At 38.8% G+C, this 13,113-nt stretch overlaps 2 protein-coding genes across 2 annotated transcripts; one reads left to right on the top strand and one right to left on the bottom strand.

Annotated features, from left to right (window-relative positions):
- Positions 1-200: 200 nt before the first annotated feature.
- Positions 201-3,061, bottom strand: QBC33DRAFT_624108 (ankyrin repeat-containing domain protein; the record flags this gene model as incomplete). The annotated part of the gene is made up of 5 exons (XM_060432932.1): positions 1,876-3,061; positions 911-1,833; positions 413-658; positions 276-302; positions 201-243 (listed from the first exon to the last, which is right to left on the bottom strand). Exons 1-5 carry the CDS (start codon positions 2,938-2,940, stop codon positions 201-203), a joined length of 2,304 nt encoding a protein of 767 aa, XP_060277955.1. The 5' UTR covers positions 2,941-3,061.
- Positions 3,062-8,814: 5,753 nt separating this feature from the next.
- On the top strand, positions 8,815-8,985 carry QBC33DRAFT_462723 (uncharacterized protein; the record flags this gene model as incomplete). Its single annotated transcript, XM_060425086.1, has 1 exon — positions 8,815-8,985. A coding segment is annotated over one exon (171 nt), but the record flags the coding sequence as incomplete, so codon positions are not given.
- Positions 8,986-13,113: the final 4,128 nt, after the last annotated feature.

Below are 13,113 nucleotides of genomic sequence, written 5' to 3'. Positions count from 1 at the left end.
AAAGGCTCTTTGCGAAGAAGGGTCTGATGTATCGAAGAGCGTGATTGCGAGACCCCTAGCAGATGTGTAATAATATTGCACACGGACAAGAAGGGTAGAGAAAAAGCGAAACCTAATTGTCAAGAAAGTATTCCCAAATGAACAAGACGTAGGGTAGGGTAATTACGCCTTGCAGCAGCTTACATCCTGTCGCTTGTATCTCAACCATTGGGATACAGATTGGGAGTGCATATGGGATAACAACTTCAAGCAATATTAGTTTAGCGTCGTCTTACCAGGTGGGACAATAGTAACGAGGATGCCTAGACTACAGCGCAGTGTGGAACACAGTAGGAAACGAGATGATAATTACTGCTTAATCTAGCGACTCGAACAATCTAGGATCTCCTCCTGAGAAACCAAAGAAGCGGACCCACTGCGTGGCCGATCCAAGCCCAGGACGGCCACCTTGGTCGCCATCACGGAGCGCCCAGCTTCATTCACCTCATAGGCGTTCGGTTTCTTTTCAAGCACATCTTTGCCATTTACTCCACCCAATGTTGCGGGTCTCTCATCCTTCAGAGACGTTCCCTTCATCTTCACCATGGGGGCGATCCACATGGCTGTCCCTTTCTTTATCCTCGGGTTGCGCTGCGGCAGCGTCATCGCTCTTGTCGTCCTGCGCGGTAGGTGTTTCCACTACTAATGTTTCCACTTTCTCGTCGTTGTTAGGTTCGTCCCCCGCACCGCCAACGCCATCAACGCGTTCCAGACAGTCGTTCCCCTCTTCGTCCCCAGGCTGCACTCCGGTAGCGTCGTCGGCGTTGCTGTCCTGTCCAGCCGCCGGTCCCAATGGCGGCGTTTCTCCGCCTCCAAGAAGAACCTCTACAATCACGTCGTGCCCTTTGCTCCTTGCGTAGTCGCGGCTAACTTATCTTCCTTGTCTCGAAGTTCCAGCCGCGCCCCAAGGGAGCATAGAACCTTGACCGCATCGACGTTCCCGGCTTCTGCTAGGTAAGACAAGGCGGTCCGACCGCAATCATCTGCCGCGTCCAGGCTTACCACCTTTCCCCATGCCCGCGGCTCGGTAATCCGCGCTAGCACCTCGGTGATGATGGGAACTTTCTCCTCCTCGGCATCTAGATTTGATATCGCCATGAATATGGCCGTCATGTCGTGGCCTTGCTGCGCCGCGCGAATGAGCGGCGTTCTGTCGTCATGGTCCGGGATATTGGAGTCCACCTTGTCCTGTGCCATGAGAGCCCGCACGACGTCAAGATACCCCCCGGCAGCTGCATAGGAGAGCGCGGTGCGGCCGCTTCCATCCCGGCTGTTCACATCCACCTCCGGCTTGCTGGCATCCACGTTCCGCGCGAGGAGCGTTTTAACGGCTGACAATCTCCCAGCCTCGCAGGCGTACGAGAGCGGTGTCCGGCTGATGCTGTCGCCGTCGTCGGCGGCCGCGTCCCTGAGGAGAAGCCGGACAATCTCGCTGTGTCCGCGCTGGGCTGCGAAATGGAGCGGTGTCATGGCCAGCGTGGGGCTGCTGCCTCGCGCTGCCGGCCGGTCCGCCGGCTCGAAGTGCAGGAGTTTCTGCACCACGTCGAGGTTACCATCCCTGGCGGCCAGCTGTAGCGACGTGTGTCCCTCGCTGTTGGTCGCCTTCGCGCTCACCCCCTTCTCTGCCAGAAGGGTCACGATACCATCGTTGCCGTTCTCGGTGGCGCAGAAGAGCGAAGTCCGTCCGGCGTTGTTGAGTTGGTTGGCATCGGCGCCCTCGAGGAGGAGGTAGCGCACTGTGTCTAAGTGGCCGCCACAGGCGGCGTAGTGCAGCGGCGTCATCCCCTTGGCGTCCTGTTGGGTCAATTCCGTGTCTTGCTAGCGGAGGATGCGGACGATGTCGGTGAACCCCCGCCTGGCGGCCTCGAGGCAGGCTCGGTCGAGGTCCGGACCGTGACTGGGCTCGGAGCGATTCTCGGCCACCTGAGGCAAGGCGGTCACCATGATAGTGTGACCTCCAGACGCTGCCGCTGCCATGGCGCTGTTGATCTGTTCCGTCGACCAGTTGGCGGCGTATAGGACCACGCTGCCGAATACGACGTTCCTCTCGCACGCGCAGTCCAGGATCGTCCGGCCACGGCCGTCCAGCAGTTGTGGCAGCAAGTTACTGTCGTTGGAGCCATCCTCCGTGTCTCGATCGCTCCCCCAGTGGGAGGACAAGCTCACGTCGAACAGGGTTTCGTAGATCACTAGGAACCCCTGTTCGGGCCAGCTAGAGGCAACATAGTGGAGGGTTGTGGTCCCATCCTTATCGGATGTGGCCATCTCGTCTCGGCTGGAGGAGATAATGGCCATGAGGCGGGTAGGGTCGCCCTCGGAATTCGACCAAGGGAATTCTCGTACGGGGTCGTGGGTGAACATGCCGTCATCGTCCTCCCCGTCCTTGCTGTCGTCTTCATTGTTGTCCTCCTCCTCCTTGTCGTCGTCTTCTTCCTCCCTGTTGTCGTCGTCAGGCATCGTCTTCGCTACGGAGATTGCATCGGATGATGTTGTGGCTACCTCGCGACCCGTCAAGAGAATTGCGATCTCGGTGTTTGAGGCTCTCTCGATGATGGAATGCCTCGTAAACTGACCGGGAGACAGCAAAGAAAGGTGCAGGAGAGTGCGATCCCAGCTATCCTTGGGAACCTTCCAGTCGTTCGGGTCGGGCCACTTCTCGAACGCGGCCGTAAGGTTGAAGTAGGCGCCAAAGTGCGCGCCGCCAAACCCAGCGGGGTAGTGGTTGTACTGCCATTTGCCTGCTGGAGAATTAATGTGGAGAAGCTGGCTCAGAGTCGCCATTAGAGTCTGGTCATCCAGCAGCTTTGCTGCCAATTCCTTGATCTCGTCTGCTACCGAGGTATTGATGTGCGTCCCCCAGTATTGGGAGACATAGCGAGAGAACGGAAGCAATGCTTCCATCTCGTCATACTCCTGCTGAGACTTGAAGGGCCTATGCAAGAGAATGTCGCATTGGAGGATGTCTATGCAGCCTTTGGCTACGCTATCCTCGGCATTTGTCAAAGGACTTGACGAAGTGATGAAGATAGAACAGCAGGTGATGCGTGGGGCTCGGTGGGGTAAAAGGATGGTTTCTATTGGCTGTAAATAGACAGTGAGGGCAGGGGCCCAAAGTGGCCCCGGTGGCCCATGACCTAGCCTATACGCCAGCGCAGGTCAGTCAAAGCCTACACGCCCTCTGCATAGAAACCACCAAATATCACCACCACTTTTACTTCATACAATATCACTAGATTGCTATTAAAGTAGCCCCCTGCCAACGCGCTATAAATTAGTAGCATAGATATACTTGTCAAAGTTATAATACAAACCAAACCTACCAAAAACCTCAATTTTCGCTAATTCCAGCAATACCAAAATCACTCTAAAAGCTCGCAAATAGCATCAGCTACATGCAAGCCCTTAACACATTAATCAAACCAATCTACACGTAAAGCACTATTTACTTGCCTGCTTTAACTAAACCTGTCAAGTATTTAAGCCTAACCTGTCAAGTATTTAAGCCTCTTCCTACTAACATTTAAATACTTGCTTAATGAGGAGGAGAGACACAAAACCACCTACCTACCTACCTCTCAACGTAGTATACTGCTGCTGAGGCGTAGGCTCCAACGGCAGTAGCCACGTGATTGGCTGGCAGGCGGATGGAATCGTGCTTCTTCCTTACCTCTGGCGCACGTGACTGGTCAGGTGACCCTGATCAGCCCCGATACGTCTCGCGGTAGTGCCTAAATCCAGTCGTGTAAGTAAGGCAGGAAAACGCCGGCGGCGTGATCAATTGAATTGAAGGCGTAAGGAAGGAATGGAATGCAGTAAATCAAGTATTATTGCGTAGAAAGCCTCGAAATAACTAAGGTGTAAAGAGTGCTGCTTGTAAATCCGTGTAAGTCTGCGTAATTGATCCTGATCTTACAATTTGAAGCTCTAATCGCGCTTTTATATAGAAGCGCAGAAAATCCAGTCTAAAGCTGACTCATCCTAACCCCAAATACGGCGACGAGCACAGGCTGTGCTTGTAGAAAACGTCATGTAATTTGAAATGGCGCTAGTGAAGACAGGGGGCAGAGCTTGTAGAGAAACAGAAGGCAGAGCTTGTAGACATTTTCAGCAGTAAAATTGACAAAATCGGTATGCGCATAAAGCTTAAATGCAGGCGAAATCTTTGGTGCCATTTTCAAGTTAGTAAAATGCTTGTAGGTGGGAAAAGCTGTAGGTTTTGTTTGTTAGCATCACCTAAGCTAGTGTAGCGTTATAGAAGCTAACAATGCATTGGCTTGTTGTCTAGGGTGAATAGAGGCAAATGGTGGTGTAAGTTGTAACCATTTAGTAGTTAGCCAAGACATGCATTTAAACCACTATAGAGCTGTTTGTTTGTTTGCCTAAATACCTATTTCTAATATGCAAGTGTGGAATTAGATGCGTGGTAGGCAAGGTTGTTGGTTATTTGCAAGCAAAGCATAAGTCTATCAAGCCTAGCAAACAGTTAAGGATTGCAGAATTGATAAGCCAAATCCTAGACATTACAAGAACCTAGGATAAGTTGAAAGAGTTTGAGTTCCTGCCACCTACTATCCCACCCATCTTGTTTATTAAGCTACTAGTTATTAGTTTAAGGTGCAACCAATGCAACTTTGTCAGCATAGAGGTAAGAAAAATGCAGCGATATTGCTAGAATAATTACAGATAGGCAAATAATTAGAGTAAAGGCAGTAATGTAGTGAAAAAAGCAAAGCAAAAGCAGGTTATGCTGTAAACAATAGGCATGCATTATCAGCAATTTTTCTAGTCAAGCTTTAGAAGCAGTTAGTTTAAGGTTAGCTAGGGTAGCAAGCTAGTAGTAGTAGCAAAGGTAAGTGCAGAAACATTAGAAAAGCAGCTGACACAAATCTATGCAACCTAGACAGCACAGTTTAAGTTAAAAAGGTAGTTGATTAAGGCAAGCGACAAGAAAGCCAAGCTAAATAGGTAGTTAGACTATATTAGTTAGCTAATGCATTTGAAGGGTTTAGACTTAGCCTACCTTCAAATACAGCTAAGCTATGTAATAGCTATCTAAAGAAAACGCTATACAAATTGCAGACCTATAATTAAAGACAGGAGGTAGCTGCTGTAGAGAAAAGGAGAGTAGCTACCAAAGACTTTTTCTTAGCCAAAATAAACAAAAGTAGTATGCTTTTAATTAGCAAATTGAGAAAAATCTAGCTATAAAACTTTTAGTTTCCTAAGCAGCAAGTGCAAAGAGGTAAAGCTATGTTAGAATTGTAAGTGTTAGGGTTAGGATAGGTTAGAGCAAGATTGCAACAGACTAGGGTTAAAGACTAACGACTAGTCAAAGCAGCTATTTGATGCAAGGGTAGCATAATAGAAGTAAACAAAAAAGTAGAAAAAGGTTGAGATTGCAAGGTTAAGTAGAATAGTTTAAAGCATTAAGATATTGTTAGGTTAGCAAGAAATTATAAAGCTATTTAACTGCTTGCCTACCCTCAAATATAGCTAAGCTGTGTAGTAGCTATCTAAAGAAAACGCTATACAAATTGCAAACCTACAATTAAAGACAGAGGGTAGCTGCTGTAAAGAAAAGGAAAGTAGCTGCTAAAGACTTTTTCTTAGCCAAAATAAACAAAAGTAGTATGCTTTTAATTAGCAAATTGAGAAAAATCTAGCTATGAAACTTTTAGTTTCTTAAGCAGCAAGTGCAAAGAGGTAAAGCTATGTTAGAATTGTAAGCGTTAAGGTTAGGATAGGTTAGAGCAAGATTGCAACAGACTAAGGTTAAAGACTAACGACTAGTCAAAGCAGCTATTTGGTGCAAAGGTAGCATAATAGAAGTAAACAAAAAAGTAGAAAGGGGTTGAGATTGCAAGGTTAAGTAGAATAGTTTAAAGCATTAAGATATTATTAGGTTAGCAAGAAATTATAGAGCTATTTGACTGCTTGCTTAAATACCTATTTGTTATTTGCATAAAATGCAAGGTTAGATATTATGCAGGTAAGGCTAGAACCTATTTGCATAGAAAGCATAATTATATAAATGCAAGGCAGTAAGCAAAAGTTGTAAAGGCAGTAAAGAGATTGGAAAGTATTATGCAGAACTAGGATAAGTTGCAGACATTTTAATTCCTGCCACTAACAGTTAACTTAATCCTATTTATTGCGCTGCCTAAGTTTAACAGATTGCAATGCAACAAGTATAGGTTTGTTACGCAAGGCAAATAGTAGATGAGAGATTATTGTAAGAAAAAGCATAGATAGAAGAGTGGATAGGTTAAAGGCAGCAACATGGTAAAAAAGGCAAAATAGAAGTAGGCAGTGCTGTAAATAATAAGCATGCATTGCCAGTGGTTTTTCTAGTTGCATATGGCAAGCAAGTAGTTTAAGGTTAGCTAAGGCAGCAAGCTAGCAATAGTAGCAAAGGTAAGTGCAGAGACATTAAAAAAGTAGCTAATATAAATCTATGCAACCTAGACAGTGCAGTTTAAGTCAAAGAGGCAGTTGATTAAAGCAAGCAACAAAAAGGCTAAGCCAAATAAGTAGTTAAACTGCGTTAGTTAGCTAATGCATTTGAAAGGTTTAGACTTAACCTAGTTGCGCAGCATAGTTAAGCCAATTAGCAAAAACAAGGTGGTATTGCAGTAGATGTAAGAAAGCATAGAGCAGGTGATAGAGTAGGCAAGAGAGGCAGTAGTAAAGCAGCGCAAGCATGCAATGTTGTTTGAGATTAACAAAAAGAAGGTATATGTCAAGCAGAAAAAGCCATTTGATAGGCAGATAGAGAAGGATATATAGGTAGATTATAAAGAAGTATACTGCAAATTGTTATATTACATGCAGCAGATATAGGAATAGGATAATAGAAACTAGCTGCTATATGCATTTACTAAAAAGCAAGGTAATTTGTTTGACAAGTTTTGCAAGGTAGTAGAGGAGTGTGTGTAGGTAGAGAGCATAATGCTGTTAGATAAGGTAAAGCAGCAAAGGCATAAAGACTAGGCAGACTAGTTGTGTTTAGATATAACAGTTGCATTTTTCAACTATTAATACAAGCATATGCTATATAAAAATGCATTGATTAGCAGGTTGGCAGTGTTAAGATTATGCAATGACAATAGTTAGTATAGGCTAAAGGATTACATGCTAAAGTATTTAGCAGTTATCAAAATAGCGCAGATATTAGTTATATATTAGTTAGTAGTTAAGTAGTAGGATAAGGTAGCAGCGTTAGAGAAGACAATAAGTGCAAAGGAGATGCAAAAGGCAGCAACTAGGTTATTCAAAATCACCTAGCTAAAGGTTAAGTAGTTTATAACAATTATGTTAGACAAGTCTAAGCTAGGCTTAATAAATTAGATATTTGATTTGCACATATATAAAATGCAAGTCTAGTTTACAATGCTAGCAGCAAAGATAGTTGATTAGGTTAGGGATTAGATTATATACTAGCAGATAAAGATTAAGACAAACAATTTGGCAAATATGTTGCATGAGATAGTTAGAGAGGTGAGAGCCAAATTAAACAAGCTATTGATAATAGAAGGTAATGATTTTAGGTTAATGCTAGCAATTAAGTAAAGGCAAATAGAAGATAACTATAGCAAAGACTAGGTTAGATATTTATTTTTGCAAGACAATTACAACAAGTAGTTGGCAAAGAGTTAAGGTTAGGTAGTGTAGCAGATTTTGCAGCAGGCAGATAAGTAGAAAGAGTAGATAGCAGTAGAAGGCAGCAACAAGATGCTATACTAGGCTAAAGCAATGCGCAAGTATAGGTTAGCAGTAGAGTAGTTTTAGGAAAGGTTATTGCAATTAATGCATATGTTAAGGAAAATGCTAGCATAGTTATAAGAGATTATAGAGATATAGCATTGCAATATAGTATATAGCAAAGTGCATAATATATTAATAGACTAAGGCATAGCAAGTTTTATAGTATTATATTACAAGAATTACTATAGTATAGGCAAGGTTAAAGTTATACACTAGTATTTGCTATGCAAGGTAGGCAAGTTGTTAGTGTAGTATTTGTAGTTAGTGTTGCTATTTTAGCAGCAGGTGCAAGGGATAGTTAAAGAAGTAGACAAGCTAAGTGCGTTTTTGTAGGCAGATAAGATTGTAAAGCGCAAGGATAAGGCTATTAGAAAGGCAAAAGTCAAAGCAAAAGAAGGCAAGGTTAAAGACAAGGAAAAGGTGAAAGACAAGGTTACATAGGCAGTGTAAATCTAGAAATAAAAGTAGACACTAGACTAGATGCAGTAGATTATGCAGTAGCATAGCAGGCAATATCTAAAAGCATAGGTTGGCATAAGCATATAGAGGCATATTGCAATTGCAATTTCAAACTAGTATTTAAACAAGGCATTTGAAAAGGATGTAGGCAAAGATAGCAAGTTTAACAAAGACAACAAAGGCATGTTAGACAGCATTTAGGATTTGCAGGCTAGACATAGCATGCATATAGCAAAGATAATATATGCATAGGAGTTGCAGCAAAAGGTGTTTAAGATAGTTGCATAGCAAGATTAGTTCTAGGCAATTAGCTAGAAATAGCATTGATTTTTCAAGTTTAGCGCAAAGGATAGGGTTGCAAGGTTAAGGTTAAGAGGGAAACAAAAGCTAGATATGTTTAACAGTATGCAAAAAAAGGCATAGTTTTGGCAGTTTATATAGTTGCAGTAGGTAGATATAAAAGGTTAGTTAAGAGTTATAATAAGGAAAAAGGCATAGTTTTGCAGTATGCAAGAGAAGATAATCTAGGCAATTATCTAAGAGAAAAGTCTAATTATGCAAGTAGCAAAGATAAAGAAAGGTAAGAGTATATTATTTATATTGCTAGCATTTTGTTTGCTAAAAGGAGTAACAATTGTAATAGTGCTGTTAATAGCATTGCAAAAGGATTTGCATAGGCAGTGCAAGTTATACAAGATTGATTTACATGTTTGGCAAAGCTAGAAGGCAAACCAAGTAGCATTAATTATATTTGTAATGCTAGAGTTGGCAATAACAAAAGGTTTCTAGTTATTTGTTAACTAGTTGCAAGCATAAAGGCAGTTAGACTAGGTTTTTGTAAACAAGTGTCACATAGTGTTAGATAGCAATAGGATATTCTAGCTATAGTTAGGCAAGTTAGGCAAGGTGTTGTGAAAGATAAGAGTGTAGGTAGTGTTTTTGACAGCAATATTAGCGCTAGCAGATATTAGAGAGTTTTTTGCAAAGATAAGAGTAGACAGGTAATAGGTTTATTTGTTTAAGTTAGCAATAACAAGGAAAAACATAGGTTACTAGGTAAAGAGAGTTTTGACAGTAGAAAAGAAAGACAAAAAGGTATGCTAGGTTATATAGGGAAGGTTAAAAAAGTATAAGAGTAAGAAGGTGATTGTATATGGCAAAGAGGTTAAGCAAGTGAAATGGTTAGAAAAGTTATTGTTATGTCTAGTGTTTTATAGCAAAGTGGATACAATAAAAGGCAAGACATAGCAGTTGAGAGAGTAAGTTAAAGGTAGTCAAGTGATTATAACAACAAATGCGTTAGAGATAGGCATTGACATTGCAAATATGCAGATAGTAGTATATGCAAAGGCATTGCGTTAGTTGCAAGATTATGCATAGGAGAGTAGGCAAGCAAGGCAAGATAGAAAAGCAAGTAAGGTAGTAATAGTTTGCAAAAGCAGCAGTGGTTAGAGATAGCAAGGAGAAGGAATAGACAGTTAGGTAAAGCAAAGAGAAAAAGGCAAGGATAGGTTAGTATTAGAGATAGCAATAGAGAAGTTTATAAAAGAGTTATAGTGCTAGCAAGTAGTATTAGACTAGGTAATAGATAAGCAAGAAAGCTATATGTATTGCAAGAAAGGCAAGAAAAGGTGCAATATATGCAAGTGCAAATGCAAATGCAAGGAAAGGTTAAGGTTAGTGTTAGGAGAGACAGCAGTAAAGGTAGAAAGGCAGTTAGGTAAGAAGATAGAAGAGTTTTTGCAAGCGCAATGCATAGCAAAGCAAAAGAAGCGATAGGTAGAAAAGAAAGCAACAAGGGAGTATAAAAAGGCAAAGGCATTTTAGTAGCAGTTGGAAAGTTAGGTAGATTGTTGCATATTATGTTAGGTAGTAGGAAAGGAAAGGCAATATTATAGTGCAAAAAAGTGTTAAATGCAAGGTAGTAAGAAGTAGGAGGATATAAAGGATAGGATATAGCAGGTAGTTAGAAAGATAGTTACAAAGCAGTAGTATAAGAAGTTTTCAAAGTGTTTATATTGCAAAGTGCTGCAGGCAATATGCAATTAGTAAAAGGCAATTGACAGAGACAAAAGGCAGTTTAGGAAAGTTAAGAGGGTTAAATGTTAATATAGTAAGATAATAGTGTAGATATTTGTAAGATTAGCAGCACAGTATAAAGAAAAGGCAAAGCAAGTAGTGCAAGAGTTAATAGAAAAGGATAGGGTAGATAGGCAAAAGATAAAGCAATAGTAAGAGTAGTTTAAAAAGAGGATTAAATAGGCAAGGTTAAAAGCAAAGCAATAGTGTTGTATATTGATACATTTAGAGTAATTAGAAGATAGGTTTGCAAGGAAATAAAAGTTGCAAGAAAGTAATAAAGTAAAGTATATATTTTAAGTAAAGGTTTATGTAATATGTAATGTTAGTATAGTATTATGTTAAGTGTATATTTAATAGTTAAAATAAAGTCAAGAAGAAATTTAAGGAAATGTATTAAAAGATAATAAAGATAAGAAATATAATAAAAAGAAAAGTTAACAAACAAGATAATAATAAGGTAAGGATTAGTTAATAAATAATATAATTTGGTATGTTAAAGATAGTTAAAAGTTAATTAGAAAAGTTAGGTAATATAAATAGTAAAGTTATTAGCATTTGTAAAAAGAGGTAGTATGTAAAATAGGTTTGCAAAAGTAAGGTAAATTAGTATGTTATAAGTTTAATAAGTAGTAAATTTAGCATAAAGAGTAAATAAAATATATAATAAAGTAAATAGATAGGATTTAAATATAGTTAGATAGTTTAAGGTATAATATATAGTAAAGTTAAGTAAGTTAATATTTATCAAGCATTTATTAAAGCAAAATGTTAAAGTAAATAAAAGAATGTTAAAAAGGTTGTATTAAATAAGTTGATAAGGAAAGGTAAGATAGTTAGCAGTTAAAGATATATAAAGTAAAGATAATAGCAAAAAAGATAAAGTATGTAGGGTTATTAAGTAAAATTAAGGTAAATTTGTAGTTTAATGTAAAGCAATATGTAGTTTGCAAAAGGTTAAGTTTTTATAAAAGGTATATAAAGCAAAATGCAAAAGTTAAAAAAGGCTAAAAAGTATAATGTATAATAAGGTTATAGTTAATATATATAGGTAAGGTTATATAGAAGAGTATGTTAAAGTTAGTTAAAGTTAAAGGTAGAAAGTAAGAATAAGATTAAATAGATAAGGTTAAGTTTATAATTACATAGGAAAAGCAAAATAGTTAGTATGCAAAGCATAATATATGTATTGCAAGGTTGTAATAAGTAAGGTTAAGGTAAGATGTAAAAGCATAAAGTTAAAACAAGATTAGTAAGAGTATTTTAAAAGTAATGACAAAGAGTTAAGTGTATAAGATGTAATGAAAAGGTATTTAAAGTTTAATAGATAGTTGAGAGAGTTTAAGGTTAAGGTATGATAGGTAAGAAAGAGGGGTTTTAAGGTAAGGTTAGTTTTAGAAATAAAGGTTAGGGTTAGGATAATTAAGAAAGGTATAGTTGAATAGGTAAGGTTAGAGAGGTTTGTAGTTAGTAATGTAAAGCATGTTAAGGGTTAAAGTTAGATTTTAGGTTAAGATAAAGTATATTATGTTATTAAGGTTAAGTAAAGTATATTTGTAGTTTAGGGTTAAGTAGTATGTATTTTATAAAAAGTTAAGTGTAGAATGTTAAGTTTTAATAAAAGATATGTAAAGCAAAGCAAAAAAGATAAGAAAGGTTAATATGTATAATATGTAACAAGTAGATAGTTAAAATATATAAAGTTAGTTATATAAAAGATTATGTTAGGATTAGTTATTATTGCATGTAAAGAAAGGATTGAAATTGAATAAGCAAAGTTAGAAAAGTTTAGATTTATATATAGCAAAATTTAAGCAATTAGTATGCAAAGTATAATAAATATATTGCAAAGTTATGAAAAGTAAAGTTAAGGTAAGATTAAAAGTAGTGTTTTAAAAGCAATAACAAAAAGCATAGTGTAAAATATGTAAAGAAAGGGTATTTAAGGTTTAATAGATAGTTAAGAGAGTTGAAAGTTAAGGTTAATAGGTAGAAAAAAAGGGTTTTAAGGTTAATATGTAAGGATTTAAAAGTGTTAAACAAGGTTAGTTTTAAATAATAAGTAGATAAGTAAGAGTTAAGATGATTAAGAAAGATAGGGTTAAATAGGTAAGGTTAAAGAAGTTTGCAGTTAGGGTTGTAAAGCAATAGCAGAAATAGCAGTATGCAAAGCGCAACATGCAAAGGTTAGGGTAAGGTTATAGATATGTAAGAATTTGTAAGTGTTATATAAAGATAGTTTTGAAGAATAGGTAGATAGGTAAGAGTTAGGATAATTAAGAAAGGTAGGGTTAAATAGGTAGAGTTGTAAGGCAATAGCAGAAATAGCAAAATGCAAAGCGCAATGCGCAAAGGTTTAAGTTAAAGGTTTAAAAAAGGTTGTAGGTTATTAAATTAAAAGAAGTTAGGAGAGATAAAAAGGAAGAGAGTTAAATATAAGAAGTAAAGTGTTGTAAAAGACTGTAAAAGAATAAGTTGGAATAGGAGGAAGTTAAGAGTAAGTAAGAGAAAAGAGTTGGGATTAAAAGTTGAGAAGGAAAGAGAATAAAAAGGGAGGTTAAATTGGAAAAGAGTAAGAAAGTAAGATAGAAAGGTAAAAGAATATAAAAAAACAAAAGAAAGGTAAAAGAATAAGGTTATAAATGGTAAAGATAATAAAAAGATAATATTATATGTTATTTAGGGTTAGGGTTAGGGTTAGGGTTAGGGTTAGGGTTAGGGTTAGGGTTAGGGTTAGGGTTAGGGTTAGGGTTAGGGTTAGGGTTAGGGTTA

This window comes from Phialemonium atrogriseum (genome assembly GCF_030411735.1).
Source record: "Phialemonium atrogriseum strain 8032-3 unplaced genomic scaffold QBC33scaffold_56, whole genome shotgun sequence".
Classification (NCBI taxonomy): domain Eukaryota; kingdom Fungi; phylum Ascomycota; class Sordariomycetes; order Cephalothecales; family Cephalothecaceae; genus Phialemonium; species Phialemonium atrogriseum.
This window is presented reverse-complemented; position numbering and strand designations above follow the sequence as displayed.